This window comes from Macrobrachium nipponense, chromosome 26 (assembly GCF_015104395.2).
Source record: "Macrobrachium nipponense isolate FS-2020 chromosome 26, ASM1510439v2, whole genome shotgun sequence".
Taxonomy (NCBI): domain Eukaryota; kingdom Metazoa; phylum Arthropoda; class Malacostraca; order Decapoda; family Palaemonidae; genus Macrobrachium; species Macrobrachium nipponense.
This window is the reverse complement of record NC_087215.1, coordinates 47658061-47682324: the sequence shown is the minus strand read 5'-3', so window position 1 is coordinate 47682324 and position 24264 is coordinate 47658061. Positions and strand designations below refer to the sequence as shown.

General features: G+C 38.4%; 1 protein-coding gene across 1 annotated transcript in view; it reads right to left on the bottom strand.

Moving 5' to 3' along the window:
* Nucleotides 1-548: 548 nt before the first annotated feature.
* Nucleotides 549-24264, bottom strand: part of LOC135199661 (calcium-activated chloride channel regulator 1-like) — a 111530-nt gene continuing 87814 nt past the window's right edge. Inside the window, exons 16-22 of the mRNA XM_064227817.1 lie at nucleotides 20895-21064; nucleotides 20383-20502; nucleotides 19568-19800; nucleotides 18734-18869; nucleotides 7484-7626; nucleotides 1470-1613; nucleotides 549-731 (exon numbers count right to left, since the gene is read on the bottom strand). Coding sequence (XP_064083887.1) covers nucleotides 549-731; nucleotides 1470-1613; nucleotides 7484-7626; nucleotides 18734-18869; nucleotides 19568-19800; nucleotides 20383-20502; nucleotides 20895-21064 — 1129 coding nt within the window. The remainder of the gene's footprint in view (nucleotides 732-1469; nucleotides 1614-7483; nucleotides 7627-18733; nucleotides 18870-19567; nucleotides 19801-20382; nucleotides 20503-20894; nucleotides 21065-24264) is intronic.

Genomic DNA, 24264 nt, shown 5'->3' with positions numbered 1-24264 from the left:
TAACAAGTTCCTCCCAAGCCCTCTTTACTTCCTCCTCATCATCCATCCTCAACACATGCCCATACCATCTCAATCGTGACTCTCTTATCACCTGTGTAATCTTTACTAAGCCTGCCCTTCTTATTTCATCATTTTCCAATCTCTCAAGCAGCAATATTCCCATAATCCACCTCAGCATTCTCATCTCTGTTCTCTCAAGCTTTACTTCCTCTTTTCTTCTTAGAGCCCATGTTTCTGCTCCATACATTAATACTGGTCTTATCACTGCGTTATATATCTTGACTTTTAGTCAGATTGGCATTTTCTTATCACATACCACTGCAGCTACCTCTCTCCACTTCCCCCATGCAGCTTTTATCCTACTGTCAACTTCAGCCTCACATTCTCCCTCTTGGCTTAAAGTAGATCCTAAGTATTTACTCATGTATTATATACACCCATGTAAAATATATTACATATATTTATAGTCATATATATATATATATATATATATATATATATATTATATATATTGTATATTGTCCTATATATATTTATTAAATATATTTTTATTTTGTTGTTCTACTGTAGTATCGATAGCCACTCTCATTGAGTTCCTGTGTTCGTTTCTTCTTCTTGTTTCGAAAGTGTAGGAGTTTGACAATGGCGATAAAAGCAGCAATGGCCACGATCATGATCACGATGACTATGATTACCACAAGACCCGCCATTGCGTTCACTCTTTGCTCCTCCTGTAAAGGAAAAATGTTTGTGAATTTTCTTTATTCAGTTCATTTGGATCCAACTGGAGAAAAATTTAGGAGAATGGATTTTAGCGTTGTCCTACATGTCTTCGATATAGATACTGCCACTATTACTGGCAAAAATAGTATTATACTAGATTCATATCACTTGTGCAACTGATGTCTAGGCCAGTCCCTTACGACGCTCCTGATTGGCTGTTGATAAGCCAATGACAGGGCTGGAAACTCCCAGTCTCTCTCGAGAGTTCACATAGGCAGGATGTTTGTTCCACCTCTCCTGAGGGATACTTTTGAAATACGTATCCCTCAGGAGAGGTGGAACATAAACCCTAATCCCACCTATGTGAGCTCTCGAGATAGACTGAGAGTTTCCAGCCCTGTCATTGGCTTATCAATTGCCAGTCAGGAGCGTCGTAAGGGACTGGCCTAGACATTAGATGCACGGGTGATGTGAATCTACTATAGGAATGATGCTTCCAAGGTCTACAGCACCTTCTACCACTTGGCTGCCATCACTCAAAGTAATAACCTTAATTCAACTGTGGAAGATGACTTACTAGTTGGTACTACTAGTAGTACTACTAATAATGCAACGAGACTATAGTAACAAGGGGAGGATTAGCTTTCTAGTTGACGCTACTTCTCCCACTGTAAACTTTAAATTCAGCAAGCAAATATATTCAAAGAAGTTTTAGGAGCATACACAGCCAAAGGCAATTCCTTTACCTTTTTGTTTCTTGCATATTCTCTGAAGGGGAAATAGGCTCTTGCAACATTAGAAATATTGCCCAAGTTCCCGACCTCGTCTCTTGCGCGGACGCAGAAGAAGAAGGCGTGGTTTTCAAGATCTTCCAGACTCCTCTCTAGCATCTGGAATTTAATTAGAGCGAGTTGACATTACCAGTGCTATTGTATTTGCAGCTGGTTAGAGTTTAATAGTAATATCTGTCTTCTTAGACAGATACACATTACAGTGAATCAGCTGATCAGCACAACATTTGGTGAAGCACTGATAGTAGTATTTTTGTCTACATTAGTGTTCCAGGACAATTTTACGCAAGATAGAATAGTTCCACGTGTTTTAAACAAGCAGTAGTTATGAATGTGATTACTAAAATATCTTTAAAATAAAAAAAGATCAAGTTGAAATGAAAAGGAATTAAAGATTTTACGAGTGAATATTGGAAGGGAAATTTCAAATTGCTGTTATGAAATGTGTTGTGAGTGAGATGTGCAAAGAGTCGATGAAAGACACGAGCCAATGAAAGCCATATAATAGGTCAATCAAAGAAACACAGGAAGGAAAGAGGAATTCGTATACAGTAGAAAAAAAGTAACATCAGGGTACGTAAGAGAAAGTTCTTACAAGATGAGTTTAGATGTAATACTACCAATCGAAGAAAAATATATTAGTTCAAAATACTTAAAATATCATTGACATAATAAGGAAAAAATCCTTCAAAGAACTTAGGTTACTAGTCCAGTACAAGTTGTTTTTGATCCGGAATTAATTATAAAGGAAACGAGACTTATCTTTTCTATAAGCTTTGCTTTCGAATAATCACAGAAAAAGTTCTTCTCTCAAAATGTGTAGAAATGTAATTTTCGTGGGCAAACACGCACCCCCGTGATGAGGAGCATCTCCCAATTTCTTCCCCCTTCTTCAAAAACTACGCATCATCTTACGAAAAAATTGCATTTGGGTAAAAATAATTTCAAATATATTTGCACAAATTTTTGTTAAATATTTTCCCCTCTACTTTCAATAGTTTCATGTGAACAGCCTCGAAAGTGAACTACGCCCCCAACCCCCCTTTTTATAGAAAATGGAGAAAATCGCCCTATCCAATTACATTTTCTTTGATATCTTTCAAACAGCCACTCTTTGGCCAACATTGCATAGGGATGAAATGAAAGAGTCAACTTGCCTCTCTGATTTGGTGCGTTTATCAGTTTGGAATTTATGATGATACTGAATAAATAAAGGAAAATACTTAGTAGAGTGTATCTCAGTCAAGTCACCAGAGCATACGAAATCATTGAGTCCAGTACCTACAGTTTGGCCGAAAAAGGGTCAACTGGGAATAAGAAGTAATAGAAACGAAACTTGGTTTTTCTTGTGGCAAAATCATTGTTATTTTACAGGAAAAAAGTCACCGGCCCAAAGGTGGGTAGGATTATTTTTATAATGGTTTGAATGACATGAGGTAGAAAATGACACTAGAAACTTTGTTTTGTGTCGATGGTCATTATTAGACACAACCACAAAATTTCTGGATTTGAAGATGATTTAAGTCATTGAATTAGCATGATTTCTTAAATTTAGGGCATTTTCCCTCACTTCAGGCATTATGGATATTTTGAATGAGGTTTTTTTCCCAGGAAAAAAAATGAAAGCTACTATTGTCCTCGTTGTGGTGTCAGCAATTCAAAATAATTTAGGACTTTGTCACATGTTACGGTATGGTAAGTTTTATGTAATTTTACTTCATATAAACCTATTATTCCAATTTCACATTCAGATATCAATTTCAATCGTATTTAAAGGTTAATAAATCAACAGAATGGAAAGTTCAAGAATATGTTCTATTTGTCAAGAGCCATGTGTATCAAATTTCAACACCGTCAAACCAGATTGGAGCAGGCGGTACCAATAAAGCGAGCAGACATAGAAAGCACAATTTAAGAGTGATTCCAGGAGGACATGTGCACGACAACTGTAAAAAATCTATACTAAAATATCAAAGACATCACCCAGTGACTCGGAAGTTAGGAAAACTGGATCTTCATCTTGCGCGGTTTTTCAGTTACACAAAGGGAAAACGAACTGGCAAAATCTACAAAGTCAACTGCAAAAATAGAGAGGTTGATAAATAAATTCAGGAAGCTATTGCTGATAGAAGCAATGGTGACTCGGTAATCGAAGTGCTAAGGGCGACTCGCTTTTGTCATGGAGTTGCGAGCTGAAGGTGCTGTACTTCAAAGTATGGATAGAGAAACAGTTTTGTGTGTAGGAGAAAAGGCTCTGCTCAATCTACTGGGTGGCAAAGGAGAAAAAACTCTGGATGAACTAAGAGTCCGCAAATATCATAAAAAATTTCTGGACCGACTCGTCAGGTAATAAAACCCGAGGCTCTTGGACCATCTTCAGATGCTGCTCGTCAACATTTGCTACGGGTGCACCATCAAATATGAGAATGGAAGGAAGGAAATCGCTTGGATGCTTTGAGTTGGCCATGGAAAATATCTGAACGAGGAATGATGCCAGTAAGAAAGAAAGAAAGAAAAAAAAACACCTACATTGCTGAAAATTGTGAAATGTGGCTGTCCAACAGATTGCGTGTGTAAAAACTGTACAAGCAGGCAGTATTGAGTTGAGTGCACAAAAATATGCGCAGACTGTAGAGGTGTCTCTTGCTTTAACTATGAGCCAATACAGGACTCAGAAGCGTGATACCCCCAGGATATTTTTGTATTATAAATTAGATACCCATTGTTCATGAAACTTACCATCTGTGAGTTCACTGAAGTTTCATAAGCAGATTTCATGAGCATTTTACATTGGATTCGTTGCTAGCGATTCGCAACAACCTTCTTGTTGATCTACTCCCAAGAAGGCCTATGGCAGGAAAGAGATATGGCGTGAATTCATTGAAGCCCTATGCATCACGTGGGTGCCAGAGGATTAAGTAAGTAAGTATGAAACTTAGTTAACAAATAATAGCTAGATTTTTATATCCTATTTTGCTGAATGACTTTACATTCATAAACAAAGCAATATTTTTCACTTTATTTCAAATGCAGCTTCTTTATGTTTCTAGGTTAACATTCACTACATAAAACGATAATTGAAGCAATTATTATGCACTTAAATTATTGACCACATTTTTGTCCCAAATGATCTTTTATCCATGAAAATTTTCCTGACTTTACCCACTGGTGGGAAATCTTTCACCAATGTAATAAAACCCACGCCACCCCCACCCCCGGAAATATGATAAATGCCATAAACACATGGGCAGTGCCAGTAATCAGATACAGCGCAGGAATAGTGGAATGGACGAAGGCAGAACTCTGCAGCATAGATCAGAAAACCAGGAAACATATGACAATACACAAAGCACTACACCCAAGAGCAAATACGGACAGACTATACATAACACGAAAGGAAGGAGGGAGAGGACTACTAAGTATAGAGGACTGCGTCAACATCGAGAACAGAGCACTGGGGCAATATCTGAAAACCAGTGAAGACGAGTGGCTAAAGAGTGCATGAGAAGAAGGACTAATAAAAGTAGACGAAGACCCACAAATATACAGAGACAGGAGAATGACAAACAGAACAGAGGACTGGCATAACAAACCAATGCACGGACAATACATGAGACAGACTAAAAAACTAGCCAGCGATGACACATGGCAATGGCTACAGAGGGGAGAGCTAAAGAAGGAAACTGAAGGAATGATAACAGCGGCACAAGATCAGGCCCTAAGAACCAGATATGTTTCAAAGAACGATAGGGGACGGAAATAACATCTCTCCATATGTAGGAAGTGCAATACGAAAAATGAAACCATAGACCACATAGCAAGCGAATGCCCGGCACTTGCACAAAACCAGTACAAAAAGAGGCATGATTCAGTGGCAAAAGCCCTCCACTGGAGCCTGTGCAAGAAACATCAGCTACCTTGCAGTAATAAGTGGTACGAGCACCAACCTGAGGGAATGATGGAAAACGATCAGGCAAAGATCCTCTGGGACTATGGTATCAGAACAGATAGGGTGATACGTGCAAATAGACCAGACGTGACATTGATTGATAAAGTCAAGAAGAAAGTATCATTCATTGATGTCGCAATACCATGGGACACCAGAGTTGAAGAGAAAGAGAGGGAAAAAAATGGATAAGTATCAAGATCTGAAAATAGAAATAAGAAGGATATGGGATATGCCAGTGGAAATTGTACCCATAATCATAGGAGCACTAGGCACGATCCCAAGATCCCTGAAAAGGAATCTAGAAAAACTAGAGGCTAAAGTAGCTCCAGGACTCACATAGTAAGGAAAGTGATGGACTCCTAAGGAGGCAGGATGCAACCCGGAACCCCACACTATAAATACCACCCAGTCGAATTGGAGGACTGTGATAGAGCAAAAAAAAAAAAAAAAAAAAAAAAAATAATAATAATTTCTATAATTCTGCAAAAAATTTTTTTTCCAATGCTGATCTCTTTGATGATAAACATTTATATTATTTGGGTCCGAAATTCCAAAGCCACAACTTTGAGTGTATGCAATATAATTTTTTTTTATTTTTATAAATCACTGTATGGAATTAATTATGTAAAGGGGTATAAATGTAGCTTGGATAGGTAATGTGACTGTACGTACATATTGTATTTATATATTAATTTTGTTATATTACAGAATTAAAATTCCTGCATATTTTATAAATATTCACTTTTTTTCAGTTTTCATAATCAAATAGTATTATATCATATTCAGGTTGATCAAGTTTATATTGAAAATATATTGTTGTTATTAAAGCTTGCATATTCTTTATTTGTATTTTATTTCGTGAGTTACAAATTCATATTTTATACATTTTGAAATACAGAAACGAGAAGGAATTATGCTAGGGACACGAACTAACATACAGTCTTCTCTAATGTATAAGAGCGATATTGAGTGTTCTAATAGATACCAAAAGGGCAAACAAAATAAACAGATTTCTTACGTCCATCGTGACTTGACTGAGGTATACTCTACTTGGTATTTTCCTTCATTTATTCAATATCATCATACTTTACAAATTAATAAAAGTGCCAAATTAAAGAGGAAAGTTTACTCTTTAATTTAATTTCTGTGCAATGTTAGCCAAAAAGTGGTTGTTTGAAAGATAGTAAAGAAAATGTAATTGGATAAGGGGATTTTCTCCATTTTCTATAAAACGCGTTATTCACTTTCGACGCTGTTCACAATGAAACTTTTGAAAGTAGAGGGGAAAATATTTAATGAAAATTTGTGCAAATATATTTCAAATCCTTTTTACCCAAATGCAATTGTTTCGTAAGATGATGTATAGTTTTTGAAGAAAAGGTAAAAAAATTGGGAAATGTTCCTCATCAGGAGGGTTTTTTTTTGCCTCCGAAAATGACATTTCTACACATTTTGAGAGAAGACTTTTTTCTTCGAATATTTGTTGGCAAAGCTTATAGAAAAAGCTAATTACGTTTCAGTGAACTGTACTTCGAAAGTAATAAATAATTTTTTTTTTGGGCAATTTTTTTGTTTATTTTTATTTTGTTATTAATCATTAACATATTCTTTAGTAGTAGGAAATACAAGAGTGATAATAGGAATATGATATAGGCCACCATATTTGTAAATGATTTTAAGTAAAGCCCTCTTAACCAAAGTCAGTACTTTGAATAACATCTAATCGGGTAGAAGGTCATATACCACATACCAATTTTTTCTTCTTAATATAACTAAAATGACATTTTCAAGCATTTCATCTTGTATATACCTTTATGCAATGACATTTACAGGAGAAAAGGTCCGTTTTTGGGAAAAACGACCGACCCCCCAGCCCCGCCCATAAAAATCTCTGGGTACAGGCCTGCGTTTCCATTACTTTTTATTTCCTGCTGACCCCTTTTTCGGCGAAACTGTACTGGACTATTACCTGACAAGTAAAGCAGTAATTTTAGAATACAAAGATAACCTTGAACATCACCTGAACAGTGAGAACATGGGGCGACCCAGCGTCCAGTGGCTTGAGATTTCCCTCTGACAAGTGCGTCTGGTTGATCCTGTGACCGATGCCGAAGTTATAATGGATTTTTGCTGTGTCGTGGTATCGCAGATCAACCACGCTCGCTGTGGTGGGAGACAAAGATATTTTCATGCATCAGACAAGTCTGAGAGAACCTTTAATTAAGAAGGTTTAAATTTTTCTGCCTAATGACAAAGATGAAAATTTTGAGAAGGGCTTCCACGAAGGTTTAAAGATAGAACTCTGTTTCAACCAAGGAGGTTCTAAGTCCTTGGTTTCAACCATAGAGGGTATATATTTGGAGATGCTATCTGTATACTAGCACTACTACATAGCTCGGTGGTCTTCCACCAGGCCGGCGCTGCAGAGCCTTGCAGCCATCTTGAAAGGTCTGGTAGTCACGCCAATTGAACATGGGTTTAGTGTGATTGTGATAATTGTGAGAACACTAGAATAATTTTACAGTTTCGGAATTAAGAAGCGGTCCAATTAGCACGTGAAAGACTTAGTTATCGTTTATTTAAAGATAAAAAAAAATTAAAAATTATTTGCATTGAAGATTCGCAGATGAATTTTAATACTTGGATATTTATTCAGTTATGACATTCACCAATCAGACATATTTTACATAACAGTCATAGATATTATAGTACTTTAGCGGCACACAATGATTCACAGGTATGTAATATGCTTACATCTTAAGTCAAATTACATTTATATCTAAAAATGTAATGATATGAGTTTTATTGTTCAATAACAAACTAAAACATACGTTTGCTTATTATCATTCATATTCCTCATTACGTTAATCATGTTGTGATATACATGAAAAACTACAAAGAAAAAAAAGAACAAAGAAAATTCATAGGAAGTTCGATAGTTTTGATGTTTATAGTTTAAAATGAAGTCGCTGATGCCGGAACCAAGAAAATCACAGAAAAGGACAAAAAAACCATTCGTGACGTAAACATAATATGACGTCATGAGGCTCTGCAAATCCACCAGGCAGGCAGTAGGTCACTAACAGTAACAGGTGAATGGATATTGTCAAGTTTTCGTTCCACTATTGTATATATTGTATATAATTAGTCTTATGTCTTTATTACTTTCTCCTCAACTTCCCATACGCAAGCCATCTATTGATTGCTCCCTCACTTTTCCTTCATCCTTGTCTTGTTCTAAGTCTCTATTCCCATTACTCCTCCTTGATATCCTAAGTTTTGTTTACTTTGGTACCTCCACCCTTTTGTTAAGTTAAGTGTATTCTTCCTCTATTGAAGACAGTGTTTGTGGCGCTACCTAGTTTATCTTTGTGTTTTTTATAATTTAGATATTAAGTTTAATAACGTTCAATTATGGTGTTACTTGATAAATGTTTAAAGTGATGTGCTTTGTTATATTGATTATTGTATTGTATTGTGTTAACTTTATATAATAAGTAATTACTAATTATAATCTTAAGTGACTGTTGAGTTTCGTTCACCCGACCAGTGTTTTGCACAGAGTGGATATTTTATTTTAGTGGAATATTATTTTTATTATGCGTTCTACTGTGTGTTAGCTAAGGCCATATAAAAGCTAAGTATTTACCACTGAATACGAGGACATTCAGCTTAGTTAATGTCATAATATGCTTACACAGAATAAAGCACTAAATGTTTCAAACTTCGTCCTAATTTTCGGAAGAACTGCGCATCACTAAGTGTGTTTCATTAACTTTTTTACTTAGGAAAATGAGGTTGATGCTGCGCTGACCCACCCAACCATCCGCAAAAGTAGTGACGTGTCAGTGATGTCGGTATAGCGTATCCTCCACTATACTATACCTTATCAAATGGTTGTTTGACATATGATTACATGTCATTTTACATATGCTGGGCAATACGAAATTTTTTAAAGCAAATTAATATAATGTGTGACGATATATAAATCTTTCAAATTTATTCTTTAGGTAAGGGGGATGGCTCTGCATCACAGATTCGTCATAGTAAACTGTCTAAGTAAGGCAAGAAGTTGGTATTTTCTCTAAGAGAAAAAGGCTTAATTAAGCAAATCTGTCAATTAAGTGAACTGCCACAAATTAGGACAATGTTAGAAACACTCAGTGGTTTAGTAGAGTGGAAATCCATACGCCGATTTAAAAGTTGTTCACAACAAACAGTATTTCAGGATTACTTATTCTGAAAGACTTCAACAAATTCGAGAATGGCCAGCAGGATATGGAATTGTACCCTTGGCTGTTATTTCTAAAGTGGGCAACAGTTACTTAGTAACACTCATCTCTTGCTGCAGCAAATAGAAGGCTATCGTGTCGAAACCTGCGGTTAAACAAACCGGTGTCTTTTTGCATTCCCACCCTGAATGGATGTAGATCTAACAAATGAGCTATAGACTGATTCATTACGTATATTGATGAATTACATGCATTGAATTATTTAAGTAGAAACAATAGGAATATAAAGAAAATGGAAGAAATCCAAGCTAGTAACTTAGTCCCAAGAGCTGCGGGGGAGTTGCGATGAAACCTTTACAAAATTAATAATAATATAATAATAAACTTATTGAGAATGATAGCGGTGTCAAGGGGACTATGACAAATCCTGCTCGCCATCACTGATACCGCTTAAGCGTAAGATGGGTACTAATATCAGTTAATGAATACGTCATCGGTAAGTGGGCAGGGCCACTGAGAAGAGACTTTTCCCCATAATGTATGCTCTCTTAGCTGTGGGAGGAGCCTCATGCCATAATAGATTAACGTCACTACTGCGTTCGAAACCCTTACCTGCTACTATTTTCATGGCTCTGGCATAGGAAACTCACTTTTACTCTGATAAGTACCAGAACTATTGAAATTAGGTACAAAATAATAATTGCAAAAATTAGGTAGGGCAATAAAATATACACTTGCCAACTTTCATTTTTATCTGATGCTTCGATAAAAAGTTGTTGCCAAAAGACAGCGTTCCATCGGCTCTGAATCCCTTAGTAAGAGAGTGAGTAAGAGAGTGTACGTATAGTAGGTGCTTAGTGATTACGTATTCAGAGTATAGTGAGTATTCAGTGAATGTTTATTGTCTTATGAGTGTTTAGTGTATAGTGGGTGTGAGTATTCAATGAGTAGTGTTACTGAGTGTGAATGTTTAATGAGTATGAGTGTATAGGAAGTGTGTGTGAAAATCAACGTTTTCGATATCATTAGTTTATTGTGATAAATATCAAACTATTCCTCCAAGAACGTATTTGAATGTTTATGTAGGAAAAGGAACTCCGCCCCCTTCTGATGTAAATGATACATTCTTTGATTTGTATTTATAATAACCCATCACAAGCACACGATAGACGAGATTGTATCAACTGACTCAGATCAAAGAAATAAACGATGAGTTTTCACTAATTGATTTATCTTATTCGTATAGCACAAAACCATCATAAGCCTATGCTAAAAACTTTTCAAATCACAAGAAAGTATTATATTTCAAACTTTGTTCTAAGTACAATTTCATTGCATGTATATAAAAAATAATTTTATTATGATATCAAAGTAATATCTATGTCTGTATTCTGACAAATAACCTTTGATATTGTTTACCGCTAAAACATGACGCCTGAACCAATGGGGCTAGGTACTTTATTTTACTAGCCTTCCATTAAGCATACATTCATTCCATTTCAGTGAAAAATGAGAGTTTTTAAAAGCAAATTGTATTTCTCCTAACTATACAAACCTGAGGTCCTTCACATTAGGAATTACTCTCGGCAAAGCTAGAAAACGGCTGTTAAACTCTTGAACAAGGTGGTTAGGCAGTAACTATCGTCTGGTAGCACCTGCCTAGACGTAAACATTCTAGTTTGCAGTTTGGCCCAGGTTTCCGATTGAGAGGTGGCAGGAGGGGGCCATTAGTGTAATGTAAAGGACCACATGTTTGTATAGTTAGGAAAAATACAATTTACTTTAAAAAATTGTCAATATACAAACCATTGATCCTTTACATTAAGAAGACTCACTGATTGGAGGGAAGAATCTGAGCGAGTCTCTTTGAACTGACTGGAGTTCGCCATACCTAGGCTACTCCTGCTGGTCGAAAGAACGAGGGGTACCCTGCCTCTGACATATTGATTGGAGTATAGGAGCTACGAGATCAAACGTCAGACTTCTGGGCCTTTTCGAATGAGATGATGAGTAAAAAATAAAAAAACAATAATTGAAAACTTTTTCTTTGTCCTGATTGGCTAGCTATGAATGATTTCACTAAGCTCCTCCCCATTTATACCATGCTTGTTGTCTTTCAGTAGCCAAGGCAGAAGGTTTTTTTTTTTTTTTTCTATGTTGACATTTTAACATAGCTAAATTATGGTGTCTTGTGCTACAAAAATCAGAAAAACAAAAGGAAATTTGTAAATTTTCATTGCTTTCTGAGAAATATTTCCGCAAGTGACTATATCTGTAGTATGAAGTCTTCATCCATTTAGCAGACGAATTTCCGTCTGTCAGGCTTGGAGTAATTATATTATGCTTTATGTCAATTACAGTTACAATTATAATCACCAGTCCTATTATTAAATTACAATTACAACTAAAATTAATATTAAATAGAAATAAAGAATTACAATTACAATTACCCTAAGAAAGTGTAATTAAGTACATTTCAATTAAATTACAATTACAATTACAACAAGTTTGCTGTCAAAGCACAGCCCTAATATATAGGGGGCATGGCTCAGGCAGGCAAGAGATGCCAGCTAGTAAATTTCCCTCGTTCCAGATTCAATCACCTTATTTATAACCAACTTGGAAGGCCACAGAGGACTGAAAGCATTATCCAGCTATTTCCATTGCTGCTAGGCAAGAAGGCCTATGCTTGCAAGGGAAACCGGATGGTCTCTAGTTGTGTAGACAGGCATTGTACTGCCTGAGGAACTGCTCAACAAAGGTTGGGGTCAGGGAGGAACTCTTTTTGGTACCTTGGAAGCAGAGCTAGCAGGTTTGGTGAAAGGTGAAGTCTTCCAGCATTTATCCTCCATTTGGGTGAAAAATGTTTATTGAACACCTTGCAAATTAGATAAACATATAGGGAAGACAAAAACGTTAAGTTTGCCCTCATCGTAGCGGCCCATGGGTCAGGTGCAATGGAGCAGAAGACCTGCAGACTTCTGTTGTACCAGGCGGTAAACAGAAAGATGATAGGCAAGCAATCTCAATGAAAGATTGAGTGAATCCAGAGGCCGAGCTTGCCTGTCAATGCATTCCATCAGATATGGGTTTGGCTGAAAGAACTATCAAGTACACTATAGTCACACTTGAGCACCTGCAATGTCAACTGAAACAGGAGGGAAATGAGACCCTCTTGTTTGGTGATAAAGGCCACTATTGTGGTGTTGTTCAACAACACCACTGGGTGTCTCAAAAACCAAATCCTGAAACTCGCAGAAGCCCCCAAAGGCTGCCTTGAGTTCCAGTTTGTTGATGAGAAGGTACTTATGGTCTCTGTTGCACATCTAGAAGACAACGGTCCTACAGGTATGCACCTATTACTCGGTCATTGCATTTGGTAACAGAAGCATGTCACGAGAAGAACATGCAGGCATATTCAAAAGCTTCTGTTAATCGAGCACCAGCGTAAATCCTTCCTCACCATTCAAGAGAAAAAAAAAGGATTAAGGACTGGCAGCAGACCTCCTTCATTCTCCACTAAAGAGAGCAAAGGCGAAGCTGCCCTGAGGGGAGGCTTCTGTTGCAACAACAGGACACAAGACGACTATCTCTAGCTGAATTGTCGCTCCCTAACTGGGAACATGGGAGAGGAGACGGAACGGAAGTTCGATGGAAGATGGCCGAGACCTGAAAAAAAGCAGGTACTTCTCCTGATGGATGTCTGCTACTGGATCCCAGCTATGTCATTATAAAGTTCAGATACTCGACTGACAACTTTTCATCAAAGCACCAGCAGCAGGATCTTTTCCTATCTCCTTCCTCCTGACCTCTTCCTGATTGGAAAGAAGAGAAAGAAGAAGGCTGGATGCTTCTGCAATTATCCTTCGGAGCCTGAGACTTTTAGGAGATGAGGAAGATCTGGCCTAAGCAGATACAAAGACCCAAGGGTCTTGGTCATTGCCCAGAGGACAAGGCAGATGCCATGGCATGTTCCTTGACTACCGTGGTATCTACCACTCTCTAAAAGAGAGAGGCGGAACCGAGTAAATGTCCATTCCCAAAGGTCGAGACGACTTTGGGACTTACAAAACTGGAGACCCACATTAGGACAATGTCCCTTTTCTTAGCACCAGAATTACCCACAGGGTGCTGCCTGGTGTTAGGTAGGGAAAAAACACCCATCCCCACCAACTGGTCTCCCGAAGGCAGAGTCCTTTCCAGTAGTGATTGCATCTGAGGAAACAAAGCCTTAAAGGAGTGAAGGATCATATATCTCATAAGAGAGCCTGGAGGAAAACCGTGGCGGTGTCCTCCATGCTCGCTGTCTATTGCTGTGAGAAAGGATATCCATCGTGGCAAGGAGAAAAAATGTGAGACTTGATTCTGGGTGAAGCATAGACAGGACAACTTGCAGTCGGCACTGGGCCCCTCTGAGGCAAGAGGAATCACTCGTGTTGAGGTAATATGGGAGGGGGGGGGGGAAGAGCTTGATTGGGAGTCTTTACCCAAATGAACTCCTTGTCAGGAGAAAAGGTATTCATCTGGTCGAGAATGCCTTTGCAAGCAAGGAATGCTATGCCCCTTTGAAACCCCTTGTCTCTCCTGGAAGAGAAAGGTTCTTGAGCAGTGAAGATTATCCACAGGGGATGCTGTGGTCCTATCCCCGAGATCATTGTGTTGACGAATTGGCACAAAGATCTCTGCTAAATGAAAGTCAAGGGTGTTTGCATCCAAAAGAAGACTCTCGAGGTTTTCTGGTGACATGAAATTCCTGACTTTCTCTCCTTGAAGAAAGAACTTCGACAGAACCCAAACCTTCTTCAACTATTTGGGTGTTCGACGAGACAATCTGGGAATTGATCCTGAGATGTAAATCCTGGTGGCTGAATTCTGAAAAGAGACAAACTCATCTGAATTCTCTCTGTCCACGTTGCACCTCTCAGAAGAACCAAGAGGGTTAAGAGAACAGGTAAAGAGAAAAGGCATTTCTGCTTGTCCTGCTAGAAGAACCAGCAGGAGGGGTATACCATGGGCAATCATCAACCTGTGATGACTGAAGGACGGGGAAAGAAGGGTGCTTATGCAAAGCACCAACCTGAGGAGAGTAGAAAGTTCACTCAAACAGAGTTGAGCACTTGATTCGGCTGATCTGAGCAGGTTGAGCCAACTCCACACACACATGTTGGGGGAAGATGGCCTACACAAGGTTATCACAAATCGTGGGTTTGTATATTATGAAATATCAGACACTATTCACAAAAAGTGAAATAAAAAGAAAATCCCACAAAAAATTGCAACTGTCAGTCAAAGTTCACGAGAACATATTCACACTTCATGACAGCTGAAAGCAAACTGGAATGTTTGCATCTGGGGCCCCAGCACTCCTGGGACAGGTGGATAAGCTGGGTATTCCCGCCTGCCAGATGGCAGTTACTGCTTAACCACCTTGTTCAAGAGTTAAACGACCATTTTCCAGCTTCACCGAGAGTAATTCCTTATGTGAAGGACCGATGGCTTGTATATCGTGTAGAAACAATTATTTTTTAAAAATATTTTACTGTTAACTATCTAATTATCATTCCTATGCCCAGCAATGAAGTTGTATGCCTAGGCTAGCCTTTTATGCTGTACGTATTACATTAACACTAAGGATGATGGGAACTGAACAGAATTTTAAACTTTTGCTGGATAAGGTATTTAGCTAAATAGTCCCGAAATTGCCTAAGAATTGAGCTATTACTCTTATTTGTAGGCTTAGGAAAAAATATCTAAATATGCAGAATATTCTGGAAAGAAAACCTCATTACCATTGCTATCATGCCAAGTTATAACAGAAATTTCCCGCCTTCTAGCCAATACAGCAGCCCACCAGGCTATAGACAGCCTCACAGACATTTCTTGCTTATTTTGAATATTGACATGCTCGCTCATGTAATTTGCATGCAAGAAATTATTGGAATGACTCTCATCCATACTCATATAGCCAGTTTTCTTTGTACTTACATACGAAATAAAAACAATAATTGCTTCAAGTCCATCGTTCCCTTGCATTTAACTTGAGTAGGCTGCTTGTTAATAGCTCACAACTCGTTTGGTTGCAGTGTTATATTATTGGCATAAATTGGCATTTTTATGATCTAGATAAGGTGTGAGGGCTGTTCGTATATATGGGCATTCAAATGTATTGCTGAAGAAACATTTTCCATCTTTGTGACATTAAGGCTACAGCATCGAAAAAATTGATTTCCGGCAATCGAGAGCTATCTATGCATTTGCCATTTTATGATCTGCATGAAAGTTACATTGGCGAGTAGACAGATGAAATGAAACAGATTATAATATTCAACGAAATTTGGGCAATCTTTACAATAGCTCTGAAGACAACATTACAGCACTTCCCACAAAGGTAATCTCTTGTTATTTTCAAGTATTACTAAGGTATGGTCACACAGATAGAAATCATTATTCGTAACTGTTACAGTAGTGAAATGAATTAATATTAATACTTACTGACACCCATCCCCACCAACTGGTCTCCCGAAGGCAGAGTCCTTTCCAGTAGTGATTGCATCTGAGGAAACAAAGCCTTAAAGGAGTGAAGGATCATATATCTCATAAGAGAGCCTGGAGGAAAACCGTGGCGGTGTCCTCCATGCTCGCTGTCTATTGCTGTGAGAAAGGATATCCATCGTGGCAAGGAGAAAAAATGTGAGACTTGATTCTGGGTGAAGCATAGACAGGACAACTTGCAGTCGGCACGGGGCCCCTCTGAGGCAAGAGGAATCACTCGTGTTGAGGTAATATGGGAGGGGGGGGGGGGGAAGAGCTTGATTGGGAGTCTTTACCCAAATGAACTCCTTGTCAGGAGAAAAGGTATTCATCTGGTCGAGAATGCCTTTGCAAGCAAGGAATGCTATGCCCCTTTGAAACCCCTTGTCTCTCCTGGAAGAGAAAGGTTCTTGAGCAGTGAAGATTATCCACAGGGGATGCTGTGGTCCTATCCCCGAGATCATTGTGTTGACGAATTGGCACAAAGATCTCTGCTAAATGAAAGTCAAGGGTGTTTGCATCCAAAAGAAGACTCTCGAGGTTTTCTGGTGACATGAAATTCCTGACTTTCTCTCCTTGAAGAAAGAACTTCGACAGAACCCAAACCTTCTTCAACTATTTGGGTGTTCGACGAGACAATCTGGGAATTGATCCTGAGATGTAAACCCTGGTGGCTGAATTCTGAAAAGAGACAAACTCATCTGAATTCTCTCTGTCCACGTTGCACCTCTCAGAAGAACCAAGAGGGTTAAGAGAACAGGTAAAGAGAAAAGGCATTTCTGCTTGTCCTGCTAGAAGAACCAGCAGGAGGGGTATACCATGGGCAATCATCAACCTGTGATGACTGAAGGACGGGGAAAGAAGGGTGCTTATGCAAAGCACCAACCTGAGGAGAGTAGAAAGTTCACTCAAACAGAGTTGAGCACTTGATTCGGCTGATCTGAGCAGGTTGAGCCAACTCCACACACACATGTTGGGGGAAGATGGCCTACACAAGGTTATCACAAATCGTGGGTTTGTATATTATGAAATATCAGACACTATTCACAAAAAGTGAAATAAAAAGAAAAATCCCACAAAAAATTGCAACTGTCAGTCAAAGTTCACGAGAACATATTCACACTTCATGACAGCTGAAAGCAAACTGGAATGTTTGCATCTGGGGCCCCAGCACTCCTGGGACAGGTGGATAAGCTGGGTATTCCCGCCTGCCAGATGGCAGTTACTGCTTAACCACCTTGTTCAAGAGTTAAACGACCATTTTCCAGCTTCACCGAGAGTAATTCCTTATGTGAAGGACCGATGGCTTGTATATCGTGTAGAAACAATTATTTTTTAAAAATATTTTACTGTTAACTATCTAATTATCATTCCTATGCCCAGCAATGAAGTTGTATGCCTAGGCTAGCCTTTTATGCTGTACGTATTACATTAACACTAAGGATGATGGGAACTGAACAGAATTTTAAACTTTTGCTGGATAAGGTATTTAGCTAAATAGTCCCGAAATTGCCTAAGAATTGAGCTATTACTCTTATTTGCAGGCTTAGGAAAAAATATCTAAATATGCAGAATATTCTGGAAAGAAAACCTCATTACCATTGCTATCATGCCAAGTTATAACAGAAATTTCCCGCCTTCTAGCCAATACAGCAGCCCACCAGGCTATAGACAGCCTCACAGACATTTCTTGCTTATTTTGAATATTGACATGCTCGCTCATGTAATTTGCATGCAAGAAATTATTGGAATGACTCTCATCCATACTCATATAGCCAGTTTTCTTTGTACTTACATACGAAATAAAAACAATAATTGCTTCAAGTCCATCGTTCCCTTGCATTTAACTTGAGTAGGCTGCTTGTTAATAGCTCACAACTCGTTTGGTTGCAGTGTTATATTATTGGCATAAATTGGCATTTTTATGATCTATATGATAAGGTGTGAGGGCTGTTCGTATATATGGGCATTCAAATGTATTGCTGAAGAAACATTTTCCATCTTTGTGACATTAAGGCTACAGCATCGAAAAAATTGATTTCCGGCAATCGAGAGCTATCTATGCATTTGCCATTTTATGATCTGCATGAAAGTTACATTGGCGAGTAGACAGATGAAATGAAACAGATTATAATATTCAACGAAATTTGGGCAATCTTTACAATAGCTCTGAAGACAACATTATAGCACTTCCCACAAAGGTAATCTCTTGTTATTTTCAAGTATTACTAAGGTATGGTCACACAGATAGAAATCATTATTCGTAACTGTTACAGTAGTGAAATGAATTAATATTAATACTTACTGACAAGTGTCAGGTAATTATATGACAATCTTCAATTATAGCATCCAATAACATATTCACTTCTTGAAATATCTGTAACTGATACCAGATCGTGTTGTTCTTAAGTGACGACGTTTACCTTCTCAAAAAGATACTAAAAATAATAGTTTGAATATTTAACCAGTTGATAAACTTGCCAAAGAGGAGGCTAAAAGTCACTGACCTTTCCCGTGATACAGATCATCGCCAGGACTCGTCCACCTCAGCTTCACTGTGGCTTCATAGAGAGAGATGGACAACACTTCTAGATCTGTGACCCTCCCAGGAGGTTGCAAGTCACCTGGTTGGAAGTTGTTGACCTGATAAAGGAAGTTTAAGATCGATATAAGTCTGTTAGGATTGTTTTTAATTAATCTCTTTGTATTTTTTTTTTCTTTTTATTTTCTATTTTCCTAGGTTATTTTGTCGTGTTGCATTGAATTTCATTGCTATATGAATATGAGGACTTAATCATTACCAGCATTGTTAATCAGTTTATCAGATGTGCACTCAGCCTTGTTTACTTCAGTATCATTTTTGTCATTTATCCTTATTATTATGTATCATATATAATACAATTTTCCATGTTTATTACATGGAAACGAGTTTAATCTAACGCAAACCGTCACAATCTCTCTCTGGTTTCCAGAATCCATGATCCCCTATATAATGTAGAGTATGCTTTACTGTCCTTGATAGATCACATAGTCTCTAACAACCTCCAAACAGCTGTGGCCAAACTTTGCTTGGGTGGCGTAATGCCAAGACCTAGATTCCAGACAGCCCATGGAACTCCCAAAGGGAGGCAAAAATTTAAGTGGGTTCACCGGTCTAAGTACAATAGGGATAATCGAACTTTCTCGCTTCAAAAGGTTAATTTCATCAGAGACTGGTTACAGGTTGAGCACAGCTTGATTTAAACCAAAATAACAGTAAAAAGTGTTCACAATGAAATGCATTCTCCTACCGAGACCAATCTTGATGGACTCATTTCATCACCTGAGAACCACCAACTCACCTTGAAGATTCCACCTGACGTGAACCTAGTGAAGGGCTCTACTGAAACTTTGTTAAGGTCCTTGTTACTTCTGCCTTCACCTTCGCTAGATGTCGGTGGGTCCAAATCCTTGACATGGAAGACTGAATCAGCGGGCATTGGCAGGGTATTCTCGGGCACAGGTATCTCCATTACTCGTATGGCGTTGCTTCCGGGATGCCCTGGTTTCAAGGTTAAGCTTTCTGTTTCGCTGCCTTTTAGGATAAGGGTTTTTTGTGATATTAGTTGTTGGAAAGGGAGACATAAGGCTATGGTCGATTGTGATCATGACATTCGCAGTACAGATGTGAAAATCAAATTCAAAATAATTTTTTGTGAATTGATCTTAGTGTCTTACCATATACTCTCTTTATTAGCGTGTTTAACAACATTTTATTAATGAATGGGTACACTAAAAACTTTTCGTTACAGTAAGGCCCACTCAGTAATGTCACCTGGAAATAGATGATGAAAACCAACGTCTTCTTTTGGGATTTCAACCACTGGCTTGTGAGTTTCCAGGACAATCCATTAAACCCATCCAATTTATTCTCTCTGTGAATGAGTGGATATAGTGTTGAGCTTTCAAATCACAAGTCAGCGGCTCAAATCCTCAAAGAGGAAGTTTGTCTTTATCAAGGACAATAATCTTTCACAAATGTAGTGTACCACAAGGAGGAATATGAAGAATCTACGTTCTCTGTATCAAAGTACTCTCCTGTGGAGATAATCCTATTCTTTATCTTATGCAATAATAAATTTTATAAACAGAAGTTTAAGGCCATAAGTAAGCTTACCCAACAACTTAGCCGTAAGGTTGGTCGTGGAGACAACAGCTGAGAGACTGTAGCGACCGTTGCCGGAAAACTGCGTGAAGTAGGCAGAATAAATTCCATCCCCCTCCTGGATGTCAGCACCTTAGCAATGAAAGAAAGGGCGTCCAGTGTTTTTCATGTTAGGTTTCGAAGATTTATACATGTTTCACGAATATTTTTGAGGTTTAAGTCACAGTTTTCGAATAATAATAATAATAACAATAATAATAATAATAATAATAATAATAATAATAATAATAATAATAATAATAATAATAATAATAATAATAATAATAATATTGTCAAAAGTTGACACATATGATTGATTGGTTGATACAGCTTGCCATCTGAGTAGTTATGTAAGAAACTGGTAGGTAAAGTTTTCATGTCACTATTACCATCATCATTATGCATAGTAGTATAGTATTGAAGTAGTAGTACCAGTGGTAATGAAAATAAACTATTTCGCACAAAATCACAAGAGCAAAACTTACCAACACCATCATCAAATAAGGGTAGACTAATGGCCGAGTCGCTGGTAGGTGGATCGACAATGGCAGTCACGTTTGCATTGACAACGATGCTGTATCCCTGGCTGACCAATGCATAGACAGGCGCTGGCTCTGGGAACTGGATGTCATTGGCAGACATCCACACCTTCACCCTTTGGGACACAGGAAAGTGATGATTAAATAAATGGCAATATTGTTTCATTGTGTTTGTCTTGCGAGCTGCTCACAGAGCACAAAAATTGATTGTCAAGCCTACTTAATCTAAGAGCGATTGCTTTTGTTCTAATATCGTTGGCGTACTAAGTCATATATAAACTTAGACCTTGCACCAGGTTCTTGACAAAGCATAAAGGCCTTACAAACAAACACAAAATGATAGCGTGGATACTTCACCTGAGGGACATCTATCATCAATATTAAAAATTTGCTGCAAGTAAATGTGATGAAAAAATTTCATGAAAATTTAGAACTTGTTACTGTATATATCTGATAATGAAGCTATAAAGGGCCATTTTCAAACAGTTTCAGGTAATCCAATGTAGCCTGTGATTTATGGACTATACGTTACAGTCATCGGTCAGGTACTGAGATTAAGTTGGCTGTATCCATATATTATTCATCGGAAGTCGACCCCGTACTAACCCCATATTATTCACATCCTCATTGGGATGGCATATGGTTTATATATGTATCTGATAGCAGTAGACTCACAGAGTATTAGATTCTGAGGAAATAGGAGCAACCCACAATAGTGTAGAAAAGACTTTTTGGGAGACTGTATCTTTGATGAGAAGCTTTGAAAGGTCTTACCCACCCAGGGACCTCAGGCCCCATGCATGGGATGTGAATCCCATTCTGAGGTACATGACTTATGTACAGTACAAGACTTTATGAGAGTCATCAGACAGGGAGCTGACCTGCAAGACCGTGCTCCTGCTTGCCCTGGCATCAGTGAAGAGAGTAGGCAAACTCCATGGAGTCTCTTTTGATGTTAAACACTCGAGGGGATGGGGATCTGTTATGCCCGATTTCATCCCAGACTTTGTAGTGAAGACTCAAAACCTGATGCCCTGATGCCAGGTTTGAGTTCTTTATGATCCCCTCCCTAGAGGACTTTGTAGATAATGATGCAGAAGAGATGCTACTTTGTCCTGTTAGAGTGCTGCAAGCTAACTGAAGAGGACTCAGCATCTCTGGCCGAGTGTCGACGACTCTTCGTTAGTTCTGGCTTGTCCAAGAAAGAAGTGTCTAAGAACACAATTTCTTTCTGGTTTCGTGAGACGATTAGAAGGGCATACTCTGGTGTTGGCGTAGAAGACACCAGTAGGGTGAGGTGGGGTAGTACCGTACATGGGGAAACAACATACACGAGCTCCTGACAAAAAACTAGTGGCTGTATTTTCACGTCACTCTGTTTGAGGAAGAAGAAGAGCATCAACAACAACTCCACTCTTTGCGCTCACTGATCCCGCCGCATCTCTGTTTACCAGGTAAGAAAATAACATTTTTGCATGTTCATTGTAATTTTTCGGGGTTCTACTCTAGTGTGCCATGACAACGAATATAGCGGGATTCATTTGATAGTATTTAGATTTAATGGCGAAAATAGCCATATTTAGACTTATTTGAGTGAAATAAAGATTAGCCTTTCAAAAGTTTTGCCATGAAATAGCCTGAAGAAAGTCTAGCATGGCATGGGAAAAAACCGTGTGGGGAAAGACCATATGGCCAAATTTTTGAAGTGCCAGTGAAACTTAAATACTTGGAATAACAAGTTGGAAAGTGATTGCATTTGTGAAGTAAGATAAAGATAAGACCCACACGTGAAACAGTGAATGATAAACAAGTAAAAGTGTGTGTTTTGGAAGGGTAAAGTTCTGGGTTATTTTTATCAGTGTTTTTATGTGCTACCAGTGTTAATATGACAACGAAGTGTGCAACAACCAACATAAGACATTTGTATGGTGTTTGAAATTGATGATATGAGATAGCTTAATTTTATGAAATTAAAAGAAATAATTAGTAGTTTGGGGGAACACCAGACGGATGAGGCATAAGGTGTACGGTGTTACCCCAACATTTATTTAAAAAATTTTTCCTGACTTTTCAATTATTTGTCAAAATCTAATGGCATTTGCTCTCTTCCAGAATCTACTGACAATCGTCCATCATGCCAAGGAATTATGCGCACACCAGTAAGAAACAGCTGGACCAAAGTAATTTAGAGGGAGCTTTTAAACTTTTATTTCTTTTCCAGGTTGGGGACTTTATGCTGATTGAGCTTGAACTCGAAGAGGGGAGGAACAGTGGGGCACCTGTTCATTATGTTTGTAAGATGATGAACATTAAGGAAGTGAAATAGGTGTCCTTCCTCTGCATGAAGTCTTTGTTTCCCACAGACACTTTCTCGTTTCCTGCAGTTGAAGATATTGAAAATGTGGAGGCTGTGCAGTGTAAGGGTGTCCTGACCACTGTAAAGGGCTGCACCCAGAGGCAGGCAATCCTAATAAAGGTCTCTGCTCTACTGAACTCCTTCAATATACGGTAGGGTAGGATGCAAAAAATCTGTACAAAGAATGTATAGGTATATTCTATTATCTATTTTTGTACAATAAATGTTAATTTGTATTAGATTTCTTTCATTTCACCCATTAATAAGCTAAACACATCCATTTAAAGTAATTTTAGCCATTTTAACAATTTGCGAGAATGCCATAGATGGCCCATTTCTTGAAGTTTATTTTGGACATAAACTTTACTCAATCTGGCTGAAACTTGATTTTTGCCAAACATTTTTCCACTAATGGTACGGTATTACTCCACCTCACCCTACTCCCTGGCTGAGCTCACGGGTCATTGGTTCAACCCTCGCTGGAACTTCCAGCGAGGGTTGAAGTATATTGACATATACTTCTGGAATGATTCCAGAAGTATATGTCAATCCATCGGGTTCTGTAGGCGGGAGTGTGGTCTCAACAGACCACCTTCATCTCCTACTACCTTCAGGACATGGCCCACAAGTCCTTGGACACTTTTTCCTTGGGGCCTTTGGTGGCTGCTCAACAAATTGTGCACCTTACCCGGCTCCTTTATCAGGACAAGGTTGCATCTTGTCTTAGATGTGCTGTTGCGGGTGTGAGAATGAATGTATGAGTGACTGGCCTCTCTTCTCTTCTGTCTCTTCATCCTTCTTCTCTTCTTTTGGGCTGAGTGGATTTTGCTGTGATTTGCTTGAACTGGCTCCGAGCAGGTAAGTTTCACAATCAAGCAACCATTCTATTTTATCTTTTAGACTATAGAAGCAACTGCTCCTCAGCTTGCAAGACAGAATGGGGTACATCTCATCACCGCC